General features: G+C 39.4%; 1 protein-coding gene across 2 annotated transcripts in view; it reads right to left on the reverse strand.

Moving 5' to 3' along the window:
• RAB3C (RAB3C, member RAS oncogene family) overlaps nucleotides 1-21,724 on the reverse strand; it is a 302,198-nt gene that overhangs the window by 142,344 nt on the left and 138,130 nt on the right. For both annotated transcript variants that reach the window (XM_070774655.1, XM_019983154.2), the window contains exon 3: nucleotides 13,685-13,803. In XM_070774655.1, coding sequence (XP_070630756.1) covers nucleotides 13,685-13,803 — 119 coding nt within the window. The remainder of the gene's footprint in view (nucleotides 1-13,684; nucleotides 13,804-21,724) is intronic.

Consider the following 21,724-nt stretch of genomic DNA (forward strand, 5'->3'; position numbering starts at 1 on the left):
GACCTTACAGTTGGGACAACCCTTGAACAAGATTAAGAAGCTCCAAAAAAGGCTTAGCAATTGCGCATCATATCTTATTAATTGTTATTATCTGGCTAAAATTATTTCAGATTTAACCTGAGGTCACCTTAATTTAAGACCTTTATATATTTTTGGAGAAGAAGATAGAGAAGGAAAATTGCAGAGGAAGAAAATATGTGAAGGTGAAATTTCATTCATTCTAGCACATCTGCAGTGGGACCTTAAATGTCATGGAAATGAATTATTTAAAACTGGTGGGATGATGGTGTCAGACTTTTATCTTTAGTCTGGTGGTTTTTAAAAATTATCAATCTGCTCACCAGATTTCCTGCCTTAAAAATGTGTATTTATAGTTTCTTATTGTGTCATAAAAAGCTGAATGTAAATAAGTAAGGTGGAGGGAGATAAGCCAAATGACAATCTCCTGCAGGAAATAGAGCAGCCTGTGGCCATGCCATACTTAGAACAGAGGTGCATTTAAAGTCAGAAATGGGGAGGATTTTAAATCAAGCTAAAATGCCCTGCAGTGTGTACAGATATTTGAGTCTTATTGCTAGATATTCAGGAAGAGCCTGGACAACAGATTCAAATTCCATATACCCAGGGTCACGTTCCACCTGAGATCCAGGAAATTCTCTTGTCCACAACCCCTCTGAGAAACATTTCAAAGGCAGTGAAGTTTTCAACGCCTTCTGTTCCTAGAACTATCTAAATCTATTTGGGGCTTGTTTTTCTAATAAATCATTCATTTATTTCTTAAATCAAAGCCCACTGAAAGATTCAAAGCACAGAATACTCTTTCCCAAAAAGAAGTAACCTATATTTCCTCAAAATTATGGAGCTAAATTGCTGCTCTTGACTTTAAACTCCACACAGCTATCTCCTTAACAAACAGCAGGTTGGAACAAATGGAGATTTGGCAAATTAGTCTAGTTACTGACCATGATGACACATTGTTTCTCTACCTGGACAAAGCTGAAGAACACTGTAAGCGTTGTTTCAGCACCCAATCTGACTGTTTACAGCCATCTCGCTTTTCTGTGTCTTTTTACAAAATATGCCAATCAGTTCAGATAACCTTACTGGATGTACACTTCCTATGCAGGTTTCACTCACCTTAAATAATTCTTGAGCAGCTACTCAGTGCCAAGCATTCGGGTAGGCACTGGGATATAAAGGTAAAAAAGAGAAAAGGCACAGACCTTGTCTTCCAGGAACTTGGAACCCAGCAGGAAAACATAAAACTAAACAGGGGTTTACAATATGTTATAAGATATAACAGTGCTGAGATGGTTGGATGGCATTATCAACTCAATGGACATGAGTTTAAGGAAACTCCAGGAGATGTGAAGAACAGGGAAGCCTGGAGTGCTGCATGCAGTCCATGGGGTCACAAAGAAGCAGACATGGCTTAGTGACTGAACAACAACTTGGCAGGGGTGGTGTTTCAAGAGCCTACTACAGGAGCAAACAAATCCCGCATTAGAAAAAAATTTATGAAAAAGATGGTCAAGCTGAGATGTAAAGGATGAAAGGAAATTAGCTTGATCTGCGTAGAGGCTGGAGGGATGTGGTTTCTTGTAGGAGGCAGGGCATATACAAAGGCTCGGAGGAAGAGAAACCCAGAAGTACAAGAAGATCAAGGAACTGAAAGAAGTTCAAAACCAGAAAGACTTTAACAAGCATAATAATACAAGGTCAGCATCTGGTTTTCTAAGTATTAGCAATAAGCTCAAACTGCCTTCTATCTGAGATATAGTGCAGAAAAAAGGAATTGAGGGAGGAGAGTCTAGAGAGCACAGAATCCATGCACTCCTTTGAGTGGTTACCATTCGATTATTGGATCCTTTGAGACCACAAGAAATCTATATGTGTTTGGATCACATTTTCCCAGCCTCCCATGGGGCCTTCACCAAACATGCTCTAATGTTCGTCTCGTATGTTTTGAAGGCACTATAAAAAAAGGAGTCTCATGAGGTCTTTTTAGTACTAGATGTGAAAGTCAGTATTGACATAAAGCCAATGTGCCCCCAAATTAAAGACATTTCTAGCAGAATTTAGTGAAAAATTTTCTTTGCCCTCATGGATTCCTATAGTAATTTTTACCCTTTCCTATAATGAGAGCTGTATATTATATCATGTTTAATATTTTTTTTTTTGCAGCCATGGTTTTCACTTTGGTTTAAAAGACCCTCAGAACTAAATTTTCAACACGAGAGCCATTTTGCCCTTTAAATTTCCATTGGCTTTTAAATTCTCTGTCAGATGACCTCAACCTCATGTGCCCCCTCAACTTCTCCTGGACTTACGTGACTGAAGGGCTACTGACCAGCCACTCATTCATTCCTGCAAGGGCTCTGCTCAACTATCATCTCTGTTATCAACATGACACAGGCATGACCCAAAGCAGCTACCTCAGGCTAACGCCACACAGTTCTGCCTCCCACACTGAAGTTGCCCTGTTGCCACTGAAATGAGTCATCCTTGGATGTGTAACATAGAAATGCGGAGGCATTAAAGTCCCAGAAACAACCTCTGACCAGTACGAGACAAGGGCTCATGGGGAAACTCTTCTCGTCTACCTGACAGTTTCTGAGGAAGTGTCTCTGAGATCAAGGGCCAGTTGCACCTGATACCAAGCGGTGAAGGGTCCTTGCCAGACGCCCCCTAGTGTTGGTTCCCCTTTTTCCATGCCACACTTCCCTTTCTTCTCTTTTTTCTCTCTCTTGCTTCCCTAATATTCTAGTTCCCAATAAAGTATTAGCATTTATTCCTTTCCCACCCTGTTTCTAGGAAACTAGGCCTAAAACAAACATCCCCCCCGATTATTGGGAGTCGCTCTCTACTATTTTATTAACCATATTGTATGCATCATTTGTGTTTACTTCATCACATCCTTTTTGAAAATTTGTAGACTCAAGATAAACTTATAAATAAGATCACAGCGAGCTTCATTTTGTGTTAACTTTATAGAACTTGGGAATCTGACTAAATTAAAGAGAGTATTTTTATTTCAGTTCAGTTCAGTCGCTCAGTCATGTCCGACTCTCTGCGACCCATGAACCGCAGCACGCCAGGCCTCCCTGTTCATCACCAACTCCCAGAGTTCACTCAGACTCATGTCCATCGAGTCAGTGATGCCATCCAGCCATCTCATCCTCTGTTGTCCCCTTCTCCTCCTGCCCTCAAACTTTCCCAGTATCAAACGCGTCAGCTCTTCACATCAGGTGGTCAAACTATTGGAGTTTCAGCTTCAACATCATTCCTTCCAAATTCCTCTAATAACATTCCAATCAAAAATTCAAAATACAGTCTAATGTGTTTTTAAAAAACGGATAGCTTCTATTTTCTCAAAATGATTTGTTAGTTTTCTGCCAGTCTCTCTAAATTTTATACTTGTCTTCTTAACTGACTACAATTTGTGTGTAGTTAAATTTTAAGACATTTTTCACTTAATCTAAATATTCCTACAGATAGATTGTTTAAGGATTTTACTGAGATCACAGCCAACAAGCATTTTCTTTTTTTTCCTATATAATAAAAGTACATTTTGTTAGGAAGAATATTTGAAGTTTTAGTTGCAAATGAAGTACAATTAATTTTTCATTTAGCCATATATTCTTTTTTCTGTGTTTTTTCTAGCCTTAAGATTAGCTGTTGGAGAATAGTAATTTAAAGAATCTGTTTCTTTGTACTTGTTTTTCAGGAATACCTCATTTTGTGTTATAGAAAACCATTGTGGAATATCAGCAAATGTCTCCTTCCCCACTCCTGCTAGATAATACTGTATATGTAAGCAAGTTTGTATTGCTGAGCTGGATTTTTTTTCCCCACACAGGTTTTTTCCCCTGAAGTATGAATAGAGTACTCAGATTCATAGACATAGAAAGTAAAATAATGGTTCAGGGGTTGGGGATAAAGGAGAACGGGAGGTTATTATTAAATTGACACAGTTTCAGTTTTGCAAGATGAAGAGTTGTGGAGATGGACTGTAGCGATGATTGCACGTCAACAACAATGTATTTAATACCACTGAACTGTGTACTTAAAAATGATTAAGGTTGTAAATTTTAAGTTCTGTATATTTTACCACAATAAAAATAAAAATTTAGAAAAAAGTTTTAATAAAATTGTACAGTAGTCAGTACTAGAGAAAAAAGATGAATGAACTTACACTGAAATACAGAAGACAAAATATAATATAAATATAAAGAGTAAGCTAGGTTTTTTATGTGTCTGCAGAAAGTACTAGGGTAGCATGGATGCAGAGCTATGGGAGTGAAGAGCATTGTCCACTGGGAATGGAAATTGGGGTGGGTGGGAACCAGGGCAGCACTATCTTCAAAAGCTTCATAGACAAGTTGATGTTTGAGATGGCCTTGAAAAGAGAATAAGAATTTAGAAAGATAGAAGAGAAGACATTCCAAGCAGAGGAACAGAGTTATTGAAAAAATGACACGTTTGTAAATGAGAAAAGTTCTATCTGGTTGAAATCTAGGAACAATGGAAGAGAGTGGTAGGGGATAATGTGAATGGAATAGACACGGTGGCTACACTGTCTACCATGCTAGAGGCTGTGGACTTCATTTTAAATCAATGCTCTTAATAAGAAATGGGCATCAGAATCACTGATGGAGCTGTCACATACATATGCCAATATTTATCACTGCAAATTTGGTTTAGTTTGTATACATTGGAGCCTGGGCTTCTGTATGCTGTCAAATCTCGACAATGATTCAGATGGGCCCCCAGAATCTCCACTATGAGAAATAAGACATTATTTAAGGCTTTATTTTTCAGATGAGAGATACGTGACTTAGCTCTGATAACAATATAATGCATGAACTGGAGAGGGTGGGGCTTGCTGGTAAGCACACAAGGTAGAAAACTGCTTAAGTGCTGATAGCTAAGGTTCCTAAATAGCTCATGACGGTCTGAATTTAGACAGTGGCCGGAGGGACAAAGGCATTCAAAAAGTCAAAACTACTGGATTGGTAGTAGGAGACGGCAATGGCACCCCACTCTAGTACTCTTGCTTGGAAAATCCCATGGATGGAGGAGCCTGGTGGGCTACAGTCCATGGGGGCACCAAGAGTCGGACACGACTGAGCGACTTCCCTCTCACTTTTCACTTTCATGCATTGGAGAAGGAAATGGCAACCCACTCCAGTGTTCTTGCCTGGAGAATCCCAGGGACAGGGGAGCCTGGTGGGCTGCCGTCTATGGCGTCACACAGAGTCGGACAAGACTGAAGCGACTTAGCAGCAGCAGCAGGATATAACAGGTTCAGTTCAGCTCATTCGTGTCTGACTTTTTGTGATCCCCATGCAGCACACCAGGCTTCTCTGTCCATCACTAGCTCCCAGAGCTTGCTCAAACTCATGTCCATCGAGTCAGATATGCCAGCCAACATTCTCATCCTCTGTCGTCCCCTTCTCCTCCTGCCTTTAATCTTTCCCAGCATCAGCATCTTTTCCAGTGAACTGGCTCTTTCCTTCAGGTGGCCAAAGTATTGGAGTTTCAGCTTCAGCATCAGTCCTTCTAATGAACATTCAGGACTGATTTCCTTTAGGATTGACTGGTTGGATTTCTCTGCAGTTCAAGGGACTCTCAAGAGTCTTCTCCAATACTGCAGTTTGAAAGCATCAATTCTTCCATGCTCAGCCTTGTTTATAGTCCAACTCTCACATCCATACATGACTACTGGAAAAACCATAGCTTTGACTAGATGGACCTTTGCTGGCAAAGTAATGTCTCTGCTTTTTAACATGCTGTCCATGTTTGTCATAGCTTTTCTTCCAAGGAGCAAGCGTCTTTTAATTTCATGTCTGCACTCACCATCTGCAGTGATTTTGGAGCCCAAGAAAATAGAGTCTCTCACTGTTTCCATTGTTTTCCTATCTATCTGTCATGAAGTGATGGGACCAGATGCCATGATCTTCGTTTTCTGAATGTTGAGTTTTAAGCCAATTTTTTCACTCTCCTGTTTCACCTTCATGAAGAGGTTCTTTATTTCTTCTTCACTTTCTGCCATAAGGGTGGTGTCATCTGCCTATCTGAGGTTATTGATATTTCTCCCAGAAATCTTGATTCCAGCTTATGCTTCATCCAGCCTGGCATTTTGCATGATGTACTCTGTCTATAACTTAAATAAGCAGGGTGACAATATACAGCCTTGACATACTCCTTTTCCTATTTGGAATCAGTCTGTTGTTCCACGTCCGGTTTTAACTGTTGCTTCTTGACCCGCATATAGATTTTTCAGGAGGCAAGTAAGGTGGTCTGGTATTTCCATCTCTTGAAGAATTTTCCACAGTTTGTTGTGATCCACACAGTCAAAGGCTTTGGCATAGTCAATAAAGCAGAAATAGATGTCTTTCTGGAATTCTCTTGCTTTTTCAATGATCCAACGGATGTTCACAATTTGATGTCTGGTTCCTCTGCCTTTTCTAAATCCAGCTTGTACATCTGGAAGTTCACGGTTCATGTACTGTTGAAGCATGGCTTGGAGAATTTTGAGCACTACTTTGCTAGCATGTGAGATGAGTGTAATTGTGCAGTAGTTTGAGCATTCTTTGGCATTGCCTTCCTTTGGTATTGGAATGAAAACTGACCTTTTGCAGTCCTGTACCCACTGCTGAGTTTTCAAAATTTGCTGGTATATTGACTGCAGCACTTTAACAGCATCATCTTTTAGGATTTGAAATAGCTCAACTGGAATTCCATCACCTCCACTAGCTTTGTTCGTAGTGATGCTTCCTAAGGCCCACGTGACTTCACATTCCAGGATGTCTGGCTCTAGGTGAGTGATCACACCATTGTGGTTATCTGGGTCATGAAGATCTTTTCTGTATAGTTCTTTTGTGTATTCTTGCTGCTGCTGCTGCTAAGTCGCTTCAGTCGTGTCCGACTCTGTGTGACCCCATAGACAGAAGCCCACTAGGCTCCTCTGTCCCTGGGATTCTCCAGGCAAGAATACTGGAGTGGGCTGCCATTTCCTTCTCCAATGCATGAAAGTCAAAAGTGAAAGTGAAGTCACTCAGTCGTGCCCGACTCTTAGCAACCTCATGGACTGCAGCCTACCAGGCTCCTCTGTCCATGGGATTTTCCAGGCAAGAGTACTGGAGTGGGGTGCCATTGCCTTCTCCGTGTGTATTCTTACTACCTTCTTAATATCTTCTGCTTCTGTTGGGTCCAAACCATTTCTGTCCTTTATTGCGCCCATCTTTGCATGCAATGTTCCTTTGGTATCTAATTCTATTGAAGAGATCTCTAGTCTTCCCCATTCTATTGTTTTCCTCTATTTCTTTGATCTATTTCTATTGATCACTGAGGAAGGCTTTGTTATCTCTCCTTGCTATTCTTTGAAACTGCATTCAAATGTGTGTATCTTTCCTTTTCCTCTTTGCCTTTAGCTTTTCTTCTTTTTTCAGCTATTTGTAAGGCTTCCTCAGATAACTATTTTGCCTTTTGGAGTTTCTTATTCTTGGGGATGGTCTTGATCACTGCCTCCTGTACAATGTCACAAACCTCCGTCCATAGTTCTTCAGACACTCTATCAGATCTAATCCCTTGAATCTATTTATAGTCACTTCCATTGTATAGTCGTAAGGGATTTGATTTAGGTCATACCTAAATGATCCAGTCATTTTCCCTACTTTCTTCAACTGAAGTCTGAATTTGGCAATAAGGAGTTCATGATCTGAGCCACACTCAGCTCCCAGTCTTGTTTTTGCTGACTGTATAGAGCTTCTCCATCTTTGGCTGTAAAGAATATAATCAATCTGATTTCCGTGTTGACCATTTGGTGATGTCCATGTGTAGAGCCTTCTCTTGTGTTGTTGGAAGAGGGTGTTTACTATGACCAGTGCGTTCTCTTGGCAAAACTCTGTTAGCCTTTTCCCTGCTTCATTTTGTACTCCAAGGTCAAATTTGCCTGTTACTTCAGGTATTTCTTGACTTCCTACTTTTGCATTCCAGTCCCCTATAATGAAAAGGACATCTTTTGGGGGTATTAGTTCTAGAAGGCCTTGTAGGTCTTCATAGAACTGTTCAACTTCAGCTTCTTCAGCATTATTGTTTGGGGCATAGACTTGGATTACTGTGATATTGAATGGTTTGCCTTGGAAATGAACAGAGATCATTCTGTCATTTTTGAGATTGTACCCAAGAGCTGCATTTGGGACTCTTTTGTTGACTATGATGGCTACTTCATTTCTTCTTAAGGAATTCTTGCCCACAGTAGTAGATACAGTGGTTATCTGAATTAAACTTGCCCATTCCAGTCCATTTCAATGATTCCTAAAATGTTGATGTTCACTCTTGTTGTCTCCTGTTTGACCATTTCCTATTTACCTCAATCATGGACCTAACGTTCCAGGTTCCTATGCAATATTGTTCTTCACAGCATGGGACTTCACTTCCGTCACCAGTCACATCCACAATTGGATGTGTTGTGGATGTGAACCTGGGGAGTTTGTCTTTCTGTGTCATATCTTTTTGCCTTTTCATACTGCTAATGGGGTTCTTATGCAAGAATACTGAAGTAGTTTGCCATTCCCTTCTCCAGTGGACCATGTTTTGTCAGAACTCTCCACCATGACTTGTCTGTCTTGAGTGGCCCTATATGGCATGGCTCATAATTTCATTGAGTTAGACAAGGCTGTGGTACAATGTAACAGGTAAAGAGAGAAAAATCAAACTGAGAACTCAGATTTCAACCACAGGCAACTGGGTTCTGGTGGCTCCATTAACTGGAATAGTAAATACTGGCATAGATACTAACTACAGTTCTAAAAGACGATGCTGTGAAAGTGTTGCATTCAATATACCAGCAAATTTGGAAAACTCAACAGTGGCCACAGGACTGGAAAAGGTCAGTTTTTATTCCAGTCCAAAGAAAGGCAATGCCAAAGAATGTTTAACTACTGCACAATTGCACTCATCTCATACTCTAGCCAAGTAATGCTCAAAATTCTCCAAGCAAGGCTTCAAAAGTATGTGAACCAAGAACTTCCAGATGTACAAGCTAGATTTAGAAAAGGTAGAAGAACCAGAGATGAAATAGCCAACATCTGTTGGATCATAGGAAAAGCAAGATAATTCAGAAAAACATCTAATTCTGCTTCATTGGCTACCCTAAAGCCTTTGTATGGAACACAACAAACTGGAAAATTCTTTAAGAGATGGGAATACCAGACCACCTTACCTGCCTCCTGAAAAATCTGTATGCAGGTCAAGAAGCAACAGTTAGAACCAAACATGGAACAATGAACTGGTTCCAAATTGGGAAAGGAGTACGTCAAGCCTGTATATTGTTATCCTGCTTCTTTAATGTAAATGAAGAGTATATCATTCGAAATTCCAGGATGGATGAAGCAGAACCTGGAATCAAGATTGCTGGGAGAAATATCAATAACCTCAGATATGCAAATTACACACCCTTACAGCAAAAAGCAAAGAGGAACTAAAGAGCCTCTTGACCAAGGTGAAAGAAGAGAGTGAAAAAGCTGGGTTAAAATTTAACATTAAAAAAATGAAGATCATGGCATCCAGTCCTATTACTTCACAGCAATTAGATGAGGAAACAACAGAAACAGTGTGAGACTTTATTTTCTTGGGCTCCAGAATTACTGAAGATGGTGCCTGCAGGCATGAAATTAAAATATGCTTCCTCCTTGGAAGAAAAGTTATGACAAACATAGCATATTAGAAAGCAGAGACATTCCTTTGGCAACAAAGGTCCCTCTAGCCAAATCTGTGGTTTTTCCAGTAGTCATGTATGGATGTGAGAGATGAACCATAAGGAAGGCTGAGTGCCAAAGAATTGATGCTTTTGAACTGTGGTGTTGGAAAAGACTCTTGAGAGTCCCTTGGACAGCAAGGAGATCACACCAGTCAATCCTAAAGAAAATCAACCCTGAATATTCATTGGAAGGACTGATACTGAAGCTCCAATACTTTGGCCACTAGATATGAACAGCTGACTCATTAGAAAAGATCCTGATGTTGGGAAAGACTGAAGGCAGGAGGAGAAGGAGATGACAGAGGATGAGATTCTTGTATGGCATCACCGACTCAATGGACATGAACGAGCAAGCTCCGGTAGATAATGAAGGACAGGGAAGCCTGGCATACTGTAGTCCATGGGGTCACAACGAGTCAGACACAACTGAGCGGCTGAACAGCAACAACAACTAACTACAATATCTGGCAGATTGACCATCAGAGTAGGTGCTCAATACCCATTGAATGAATGAAAGATACCTAATAAACCATGATCATACAACTGTGGATGACAACATGAGTAAGTAGGGCTGATTTATGGATAAGCTTTGTTGAGTTTTGACAGGTATGTATGTCTAGGGGAGGTAGAGTAGGAGGTTGTGAAAAAGAAATGCATAACAGAGGGCACCAGCAAACAAAAAGCCACAAAGGTTAGAAAGTTTAGGCTCAGTTCCCCAAACAGTGAAAGGTTAAGTTCAGCTTTTGAATAGTGAGAGATGAGACTGTAAAAAAATATGGGCTCCATGATGTTCTGTGTCTGAAAGTCAGTCTGAGGAAGTTTTAATTAATTAAGGAGGTGATAGTGAGTCGTGGCTATTGAGCAGGGGTCTTCCATGATCTTTAGGATCATTTTCTTTTGGGAAACTTTTATAACAGCACTGGGATAGGATGGATTGGAATGGGAAGAAATCTAAGGGGAGGCAGATTGGTTAGAAGGATATTATGAAGGAAGAAGCAAAGATCAGAAGTCCTGATGGTCATGTGGTTTGTCAGGCAGGAACAGATCCAAAGGATATTCGGGAAAAAGTTAATATGCAAGATCAGGCCCCAGATTGGGATGGACAGAAGTTAGAGTTGGATTCGAGGTGGAATCTGGGTGGCAAAGCATTGTCACCTCAATGAACAGCAAAAACTGAAGCCAAGAAGGTGAGCAGTTTCAGGTGAAGACAAGTGATTCTGAGATGCCAGAAGGAGATAGCGGGAAATGGGAACACTGCACTTCAGAAGACAGACTGGGGCCCGATATTTAAAGTTGGGAATCACCTGATATAAGTGATGATGATTGTGTGAATGGATAAGATGGCCAAGGAAACAGAATAAGCCCAGGAAAAAAGCCAGGAGAGGATGCTTACCCTCGGCTGGGTGAGGCAGGAAGTAAAAGCTAGGAAGTAGAAAGAGGAGCAGTCAGAGAGAGAGAAGATTAATCTGGGAAATGTGCTTCTAAGAGGACAGGAAACAGAGCTTCTAAGGAAAGAGTGGGTCAATAGAGCCAAATAGTTAGAGAACTGGAGAAGTAGAAGAATTGACAGTGGAGGGAGCTGGGCAGGGCTGCAGAGGCAAGGAATGGAGCGGGGCATGGGGAAGATGTACTTTTCCATAGCGTTTCTAATGCAGGAGTCAGGGGTACTGCTGGGATGGCTCCTACACTGTTATCATGTGGTTTCACAGAACTCAATAGATCCATCTCTTCTCAGCAGTCATTGGAAAAACGGGCCACAAGTATGGGTACAAATCGATTTAAGAACCCTGATATCGGAAATTAATTCATGAACACTCCCAGGACTTATCATGTCCTGAGAGGAATCAGTCAAAGATAGAATGACCATTTTTGCTAAAGCTGAAACTCCAGTACTTTGGCCATCTCATGAGAAGAGTTGACTCATTGGAAAAGACTCTGATGCTGGGAGGGATTGGGGGCAGGAGGAGAAGGGAACGGCAGAGGATGAGATGGCTGGATGGCATCACTGACTCGATGGACGTGAGTCTGAGTGAACTCTGGGAGTTGGTGATGGACAGGGAGGCCTGGCATGCTGTGATTCATGGGGTTGCAAAGAGTCGGACATGACTGAGCGACTGAACTGAACTGAACTGATGTGTACCAGAGCTATGGGTGGCACTGGGTAGCTCCACAGTATTAACTGAACCACCCATTCTGTTACTAATTTGAAATGCTACTTTTATCATAGAGTAAATCCCAATTGGCTTTCTGTCTATACCTGGACTCTCTGTTTCATTCCATTTTGTATCAAACCTCCTGGTATTTGATTGGGATTGCCTTGTGTTCACGAATTTATTTGTGAAGAACTGACATTTTTTATACTATTCAGCCTACTAAAAAGAGGGGGGTACTTAAGCCTTCTTCTATGCCCTTTAGTGAAGATAAGTACTTTTTCATAGAGGTCCTAAGCTTGTCTTTTGAATTACCATTGTTAGTGGTATTAGTATTATTTTTTGTATTTTAAGTGTGTGTGTGGAAATAAGAAGTATGTAGGTGCTTTCTCAGATAAGCAATATGAATTTTAAAAAGCAATCTAAAGCAAATGTAAATTTTTAATAGCACCTGATCTTCACTGAGGACTTCCCAAGTGGCTCAGTGGTAAAGAATACACCTGCCAATGTAGAGATGCAAGAGACATGGGTTCAATCCCTGGGTTGGGAAGATCCCCTAGAGGAGGAAATGGCAACCCACTCCAGTATTCCTGCCAGGAAAATTCCATAGACAGAGGAACCTGGTGGGCTACAGACCATGAGGTTGCAAAGAGTGGGACATGACTGAGCGACTGAGCATGACCTTCACTGAGCTGATACACAAGTAAATAAATCATTTTGGATAATACTGTCATTAAAATAGAAAAAAAATGTCATTTATTTTACCTGTATATTGGTAGTTTTTCCTTCAATAAGACAGGATGTGACTATGTATGGTAAAATGTGGATCTGTTGAGCCCTCCCCACCCCCTGCCCTGCAAATCATGTTTATCACAGGTGTTGTCACATGGTTTGATGTAACTGGGAGTAAAGAAAGGTTTCAGTTTTATTTTTTTCTTCATCCCAGTCCTTTGAAAATTTTCAGTTTAAAGAAAAACGTAAAACTAACTAACAAATCCAGATAAGGAGTCAGCAAACTTCTACCGTAAACAGCCAGAGAGAACAGCCATAGACAATAAGTAACTGAGCCTGGTTGTGTTTTAATAAAAATAAAAAAAAAAAAAAAAACCATTAATATTTATTTATTTATTTGGCTGCACCGGGTCCTACTTGTGGCATAAGATCTTCTATCTTCATCATGGAGTCTTTAGTCGTGGCATGCACACCCTGAGCTGCAGCACATGGGATCTAGTTCCCTGACCAGGGACAGAACCTGGGGCCCCCGCACTGAGAGTGTAGAGTCCTAGCCACTGCACCACCAGGGAAGCCCTTCTAACAAAACTCTACTTATAAAACAAGTGGTGAAAAAAAAATAAAAAAAATAAAACAAGTGGTGAGCCCGTTGTGCTGCATAGGCCAGATTTGGCCCATGGCTCATGGTTTCCAGATCCCTAGTTTAGACCAGTATACTTCCAAATTTTTCATTATCGGTGCTTCGAAAAATTGAAAGCAATGTACTTGTCCCCATGGAACTAAAGACGACAGGATGCAAAGTGCTGGAGTGAACAAAACAGAGCAAAATCACCAAAATGATTTTTTATCAATACTCCCATAATGAGTCTGAGCATAGCTAGCCCTTATCGGCTTTCTGAAACACAACTGGGATCATAGTACATAAAAAATATACATACTATATTGTGGTGTGGTCACTGCTTTGAGGAGAGAGAAAGAGTTGAATGAAAAAAGAAAATAATCATTATTAGTAATGGGAACTTTTGCTGTTACTTACCAGTCCTGTACTGCATTGAAGGATTCTTCATTTGTGATGTCATACATTAAAATAAAGCCCATGGCCCCGCGATAATAGGCTGTGGTGATAGTCCTGTATCTTTCCTGGCCTGCTGTGTCCTACAAAATAGAAACAACAGTCTCTCAGAAACTGAAGCAATACATCTTTTGGGGAGTGATTAATTATTCCCCAAATTGTCATAACAGAGAGTTTACATTGTACTTGCAATGTCTAGCTGTATATGTTTTTCAGTCTTGATTTTCCTAATCATTTTCATAGGGCAGCTCTGCAATATTATGAGAAAATCTTTTTGAGGGGTAAAGGGCTAGCTCAGAGTACCTTCTATATTTGTTCATTCCCATTAAGCAGCACCTAACTATAGAAAAAAGAAGACAGTTCATACATATCAAAATCTGTGGCTTTTTGTATAATTTAAAACCAGGGGAGTACATTAACGCCATCATTATGAATTTACTGTCTATCTGCTAAATGCAAGCCTCTGTGGAGGGAAAAAAGAAATTTATGAAAAAGTGTCTGCATTTAAAAACTTGCAGTGTAGTTTCAGTTTATTCAACGGTAAAAAATGAGAATAAAAATACCTGCTTTGTATGAGTGTTTGGGTTGGACATATAAGGAGTGCCCAGTCTCCCATTAGAGAACCAGGGGGACATGCACAAAGCACTGAACCTCTATTAACTTGAACCCCCTAAAGTCTAGCATGCTTTTAGGGTGACATGATATAATGTATTGGAAGTGCTTCATAAAGCCTGACACACAAAAGTGGCCAATAAACAGCAGGAACTGGCTGTTATTCCTGAAGTTTGGGAAGGTTAAATCTAACACAGGATGGCACATGGCAGCTTACAAATGCAGGTGTTCAGAACCTGCAAAAGAGCCACATGCAGCAGGGAAGACTGAGAATTAGAGGCATCCCTGAAATGACCTGTATATGTCATGGACACTGCACAGTGTAGCTGAAGAAATTACTATTCAACTGTCTTGCCCTTTGTCTTCTTAGGATTTGGGATATCACTTATAACCCAGAGGTCCTTGGTTTCCCTCTTTGCCACTTTCCCAGGAGACTGGGCTCTGATTTCTCCATCCTAGTATTCTTGGTGCTTAGCATTTTGGACAGAAATGTTACCTTCTTTCTAACTTCAGTCTGGGTCCTCTTTCCTCCCTTCTCCCAGAGATGCCTCCTTTGTAAACAAAATGAATCCTGGTTCCAAGCCCTGAAGGGAAAGCTAATGTGTTAGATGATACAAGAAGAGGTTCCTTTCACATCGAAATGAAATGTACATCTCCTGGGTCTCAAACAGATTCTCACTGGACCTGCCGTTCCTTGTCCATACCCCCTCCCTCTCAGATGCATACACAACGCCTCAAACTAACAGCAGGAAATTCAAGACTGCTCACAATTTTCTCCTAATTTGTGTGATGTATTCTATTTAGCCCCTGAAAATTCAGAGAAGGGTGACTAAAGAGGCTGAGGAAATCAGCAAATGATTTCAGGAGAATGTGGGGGTGTGAAATAAAGCTTGAAAATTAGCAAAGGGTATGACAGTGCACGAAGTCAGAAACAAGTATACTCGACTTGTGGAGCAGGGATAAGACTGGCCTGATTAGAGGTATTTATTAGGTAATGTTATTGAAATACGTTTCCAAAGGTAAAATGAAAAAGATTACGGTACTCAAAATAGCAAAAATGAAGCAAAACAAGCAAGGAAAGTCTTTCAGAACAAACATTTCAGAATTGGCAGAAAACCCAAAGTCTAGATCTCACCACATGAAAATCTGACCATGTCTTGATTATAGAAAACAACTCTTAAAAATAAAATTGAAATGATGTGAATCAGATAATATTTGATTATTTTTCTGTATTTTGCTTAGCATTTTATAAATATGAATGTGTAGATGTTAGCGATAACCTTGGATATCAAAAACTCCATGTAATTGGGACCAAATATACAAATTTATCAGACAGAAAGTATCCAGTCTTGAGCTTATTTGGATATTCTTGGATATGCATTGGCTCTAATTCCATTAACAGTATATCCAGTTGTTAAATAAAGAGGAAAGTTAGACAATGAAATGAAATGGTGTTTAAAAAGCAAAGTATAATCAGAGATTGTGTAATATATTTTAGCTCTCTGGGAGACACAACCCCTTACAACTAGTCATCCTATTTTAAAACTTGGGCACTTTTGTCTCGGGTTCATAATTTTTCAGAATACATTATCTATAAAACTACTTTTTTTTTTCCCCCTACTGTGAAGTAACTTTAAATAGCTTTCATTATCTCTTGGTAAAATTGACTGAGTAGCCTTATCATCGGTTGGGGACCCCTTTCTGCTGCTTTTTCTAGACAACAGACAGCTTTCCCCTAATTTCTCATCGGAGAAAACAGCCAATATGCCTGAGCCACTGCTAAAAGGTGACCCAGACCCTCCTGTCAAGCATGTCTTCAACACGGGCACTGAATGATGTTGTGTTGAAAAACTATGACATTATCTCTTTCTTCTTGACCTCCTTCAGTGATGGCTTCCCTTTTCATAAGATGCTAATTTTATTTTGACAGTAAAGAAACCAGGTCTAGTGTTATAAAACACATCAACTTCCCACTTTGAGTGTGTTTCATCTTCAAGGGAGCAGAAATCAAGGTTGTGTTATATTATGATTGAGATGTTACAGGAAACCACTGGGTCAGACAGCCATTATGTATCAAAATTTAAAAATAGAGGGGGACAAAAACAGCTTTCAAGAAAAAAAAAAAACAGGAGCTTTCAGACAGCAGGTAAGTCACAGCAAGGGACAGGATCTTCCACAGGATTCTGACTTGAACCCAGAAACACAATCTAATTTGAGGTAGTTCTCACCTAAAAGCTCTCAAGGAGAATAAGAAATTGCAGCAAGTAAAGGACATGTAGTAAGAAATACAAAGAGGAAATTTCCTTTCCAGATACAAAGAAAATAAAGAGTAAAACTAAGGTAATAAACAGATGCTAAATTGGCTCTGCATTGGTTTTGAGCATTGAAAACAATTTTAGGTTTCCAAACTCATTAGCACTTTCTCTCCCACTATATTAGGAAGAAAAAGGAGTCAGAAAAAAAACACCTCATTACATCTGACATTTACTAATAATGATAGAAGGTTATACTGGAAAGAAAATAACATTTATAATGTCAAGTGCCACTAATGTAATTAAATGTGAGAATCTTGAAAGGGAACTAAAATGGTACCTCTCCTCAATCTGCTCAGGAAAAGGGCTCTAAACCCTGGTTTTGCCTTGTTCCTCTTCCCAGTTGATTCTAATAACTGGAGGCACCTGCTGGTTTTCTACAACTGCAGGCTTCTGGTGATTGAAAAATCACAACTGGAAATCTTTTGCACAAAAAAATGAGGGATAAAAATATGATTGAAAAATCAAAACTTTCTTCTAAGAGAGTTAGCTTTCATTTTTCTCTCTTTTAAGGAAAAATAAAATCATTTTAGCTGGCTTAAATATTTTGATTTCTCAATCATGCTCTTAGGAATTGTTGGCTTTAATGACAAGTTTGATTAGCAAATACTTGAATACCTGTCAAGAAAAGAGCTCTATAATGGAAAACATTAGCAGTTTGATCAGTAGTAGCTAGGAGCATGCTTCAGTTCTGAATTTTGGCATTTTTGTCTGTTCTTGCCTTATGTTTTCTTTCTCTGGTGAAACATTTTCTTTTTTTAACTGCACGTAGTGTATTCTCAATCACTTTGGAAGTCACACAGAGATAATGTGCAGTTTTAGACTGAGGAAATAGCTTTCATTTGTAAGATCTGGGTTACATTGTAATTCGCGTTCTTGTTTTGGTGGTTATTTCTCTCTGTATTGAATTAAACAGAAAATGGAAGTAACCATTAGTAAAGAAACATAACTCAAATAATATCACTACCATCAAAATACTTTTTATTGAGTGTCTAGACAAAGAAAAATGGATTGAAGGACAGATAATCCTGATACATAGTAAAGTAGGTCATTTTATAGGTGGAGAAATCAAATCAGAACACACTGGTGTTAACCAAAGGAAATAATATGTAATAATCCAAAGAAGAAATCAGTAGCAATGTACAGTTGGATGAGAACATTGAAACATAAGACATGAAACACATTTTATCCAGTGAACTCCGAATAGATACAAATATGTGAAACAGAATAAACATTCAGTCATTTAGCATTCAAGCAAGTAGTGATCCTTTAACTTAGACCTTGCTACCTTTTTACCTGCAGGAATTATTTTGAATTATCAAAGGAAGATTAAATTATTCTCAATATAGTATTAATGATTATTGGTTGATTGATTGATTCAATAAACAATAAGTGAATACCTATTACCAGTTACAAACTATGATAATGCTTATTAAATTGATCTATTCTAGACATATTTTTATATATTTAACAATTCTACACTTTAAAAGCACTTCATTAATCGGGATATCCTATTCCTTACATGTCTATAAAATATTAGAATATATATCATTTCTAAAGTACCAGACAGCATAGCAATTTAAAATTGTAATTGAGACCATCTCCAATTCAGAGTCACAGTTGTGGGTTGTATCATGTTCTTCCCAGAAGATATGTGAATTCCCGCCCCTAGAACCTGTGAATGGGATCTTATTTAGAAATAGGGTCTTGGCAGATGTAATCTAGTTCTGATGAGTTCATAGTGGATTATGATGGATTCTAATCCTGTGACTGGTGAAAAGAAAACAGAGACACAGAAGGGCATTTGAAGCCAGTAGCAGAGACTTGGAGTGATGTAACAACAAGCCAAGAAACATCAAAGATTGCTGGGAAGCACGAGAAGCTAGGAGAGAGGCATGAAATGAATTCTCCTTCTGGAGCCTGAGAGAGAGCATAGCCTTGTGACCCCTTAATTTAGGACTTCTATCCTCCAGAACTGTGAGGCAATACGTTCCTGTTGTTTTCAGCCACCCGGTTTGTGGTACTTCATTATGGCAGCCCTAGGAAACTAATACAGTCACTGACCCCAGTTTGCAATCTGCATGACCAGGGCAAAAGCAATATAAATTGCACAGCTATCCACATACCCCTTTACTACTTTACAGGAGAGAAAATACAGAAGGTTAACAGTGGTCTATTGGAGAACCCTAAAATAGTCTCATGAAGATGTTATGCCAAAATGCATAACTATATTCCACTTATGAAAACTAATTCTACTCCAAAAAGCTGAGTTGATATGTCTTATTGCTTTAAAAAAGTAGATCCTACTATATATGAATACACACATATATTGTTATTAGAAGGACAGAGCACCATTCCTTGAAGTGATACATATTATATACTGCTTCATGCTGGAATTTTATCCCCACATGATTGAAGTGCTGTTACAGAAAAACCTAAAGGCATAACATATACTGAGACACTACCTTCCAAAACAACAGAAATAACAAAATGTTGATTATCATGTATTTCTTTTATGTGCTATTACTTCCCTCCCAGTTGTATTTATTTTTTTCATTTCCATAAATAGGCAGGCATAAAGCAGCACGAAACACACTCTGATGAAAATAGTAAGCAAAACAGAGAGCTTAAATATTTTATGCTCTCTTGCTGCACGTTTATTTTTGGAATAAGAACTTTTTCCTTACCGCAGGTAATCTTCCATAAAGATGAAATTTACAAACCATTTTTCCCTACTGATCTTTTACAAACAGTCACTATGAATTCATTTTCAAATACTTAGTTATACAAGCATCTGTAAATCAAGCACGCATTTTAGAAGAGGGTTCTAATAATCTGGCCTCTAAATAATTCTTTGATCAATGTAGAGGTTCTTCCTAACTATTGTCCTTTATCCATCCTCTTCACACCAGCCAATTTTATCGATCAGATTTTCTCGGCATGATGTTTAACTTTGAAACACCCAATCCTTCATTTTACAATGGCATCCACTTCCAAGTAAAACCTAATAAAACAAGCCTGAGGCACAAGGATAAAACTTGACCTATTATTTCTTGGCAGTGTTGCCATGGCAATCCATCTTTTCTGGAAGAGAGGAACAGTTGTATATAGCTCTTTTATAGGGGGCCTTAGACTCTATTGTCAGTGAGACCAAAACACATCTGCCAATTGTGTGTTTCTGCTCATGAAAAGTTGGAGACACTTTTCAGAAAATGCTATTTCAATGCTCAGATGAACTCTTTTCAAGACCTTTATAAAATTTATAATCAAAACCATGTAAAGACATCTTCCTTCATTTTAAGAGCTTGTTATCTACGGATGAGTAACACAAAGGCAGAGAAAGACACCATTTTTACTTTCTTTCTAATTAATCTTTCTGACAGTCTTCTTCCCAGTAGGATTTTGATTATGTTCAACTTTGTCAAAACCTAGGGCATAAACTTTTAAATGCAGGCAGCTCAGAGCTCTTCATCAAAATTAGTGATTGTTTTTCTTCACAGAATGCAATTCAAATGCTTCCCATCAGACCAAGTGGTCTATGTTTTAAAGGGTAATAGGCTTTTGAGTGGGATTCTTAGTGTTGGCCTAAAATTGGGAACTAAAGGTGTGTGTGTGTGTGTGTGTATACACATACATATATGTGTGTGTGTGTGTATATATATATATTTATATATATATATGACTGATTTGAGTTGTATGGCAGAAACTAACACAACATTGTAAAGCAATTTTCCCCCAATTAAAAAATAAATTAACAAACTAAAATTAATTAAAAATTTAAAAAAAGCCTCCAACCATATTCCTTACAAAGGGATGGAGGTTTCACCCGCACATGTGCCAGTTGGATGGATGGATGGATGTCTGCTCAGACAATGGAACTGCTGACCTTAGGTATTTGAGAACTGAAGAGAGAGGCAGGGTGGTGGAGGGGAGGCAGTAGAGAAGTCTGACTTCCCGCAGGTTAGCATGGCTAGGTTATGTGAGTTCCCCATGGATCAGTAAACACCAGGGCAGGCAGCTGCTCTTGAGACATCTTGCCATGAACCCACCTCTGAGAAGGCTGTCTCCTGGATGAGGCGCGGGAGGCGAGGAGGATTACTACCAGAGGCAGGAGGGGCTGAATGAATGTTAAAAGGGAAAGAACCTGAACCAACCTTTCTTGTCATGGCACTGAGCAGTGGGAGAGCCGTGCAAGGCTCCCTGAACCTCCCGCATGAGGGAGCCAGCGTTCAGATACGTGACACACGGAAGGTTACATGGGCTTAGCCGGGGAAGCCGAGTGGGAACTGTAAATCACAACTAGTTCCGGCAGAGTCATCTGCCTTACCTTTCCAGCCCTTCGCTGGTCCCTCCAGAGTAACAACTAGGAAAAAAGGAAGAACAGAAGAGGTGAAAGGGTGACTCAAATCTCTCTTCCTATTACACTACCAATGTCTGGGAATATAGCCAGATTTGAGGGAAGAATATGAGTGTTAAATTGGATATGACAAGAGGATTTTAATCTAGGATCAAAAATGCTGAGGTTTTAAAATAGACTATGTATTTTTCAGAATAGATTTAGGGTCACAGCAAAATTGAACAAAAAGCACAGAGATTTCCCATATACCCTCTGCCCCACAAGTGCATAGCCTGCTCTCCCATCATTCACACCCCCATCCTCACCAGAGCAGCACATGTGTTATAGCTGATGATGTTACACCCTCATTGACACATCGTTACCACTCACAGTCCATAGTTTACACGGGGGTTCGCTCTCCATGGTGTACGTTCCATGGTTTGGACCATTTTATGATGACATTTACCCACCATTATAGAAACACCTTATCTGTGCCCTGCCTGAACTTTTTTTTTCCTTTCTTAAATAAAAGGAGAAAGACTAGAAATGGGATCTGTTCAAATTGTGGTTTAGGGATAACCACAGGACATTGGACAAAGTATCACTGAAAACAGGGTTTCTATAAAAATAATACCAGTGCATGATATTTAATACCAGCAGGTTTAGACTCTTCACCAAACTACGTACCAATGAAATATAACAACATGAAGAATATGGACTTAAGAAAAGTTTTACACATTTCAA

Source organism: Bos indicus, chromosome 20 (assembly GCF_029378745.1).
Source record: "Bos indicus isolate NIAB-ARS_2022 breed Sahiwal x Tharparkar chromosome 20, NIAB-ARS_B.indTharparkar_mat_pri_1.0, whole genome shotgun sequence".
Lineage (NCBI taxonomy): Eukaryota > Metazoa > Chordata > Mammalia > Artiodactyla > Bovidae > Bos > Bos indicus.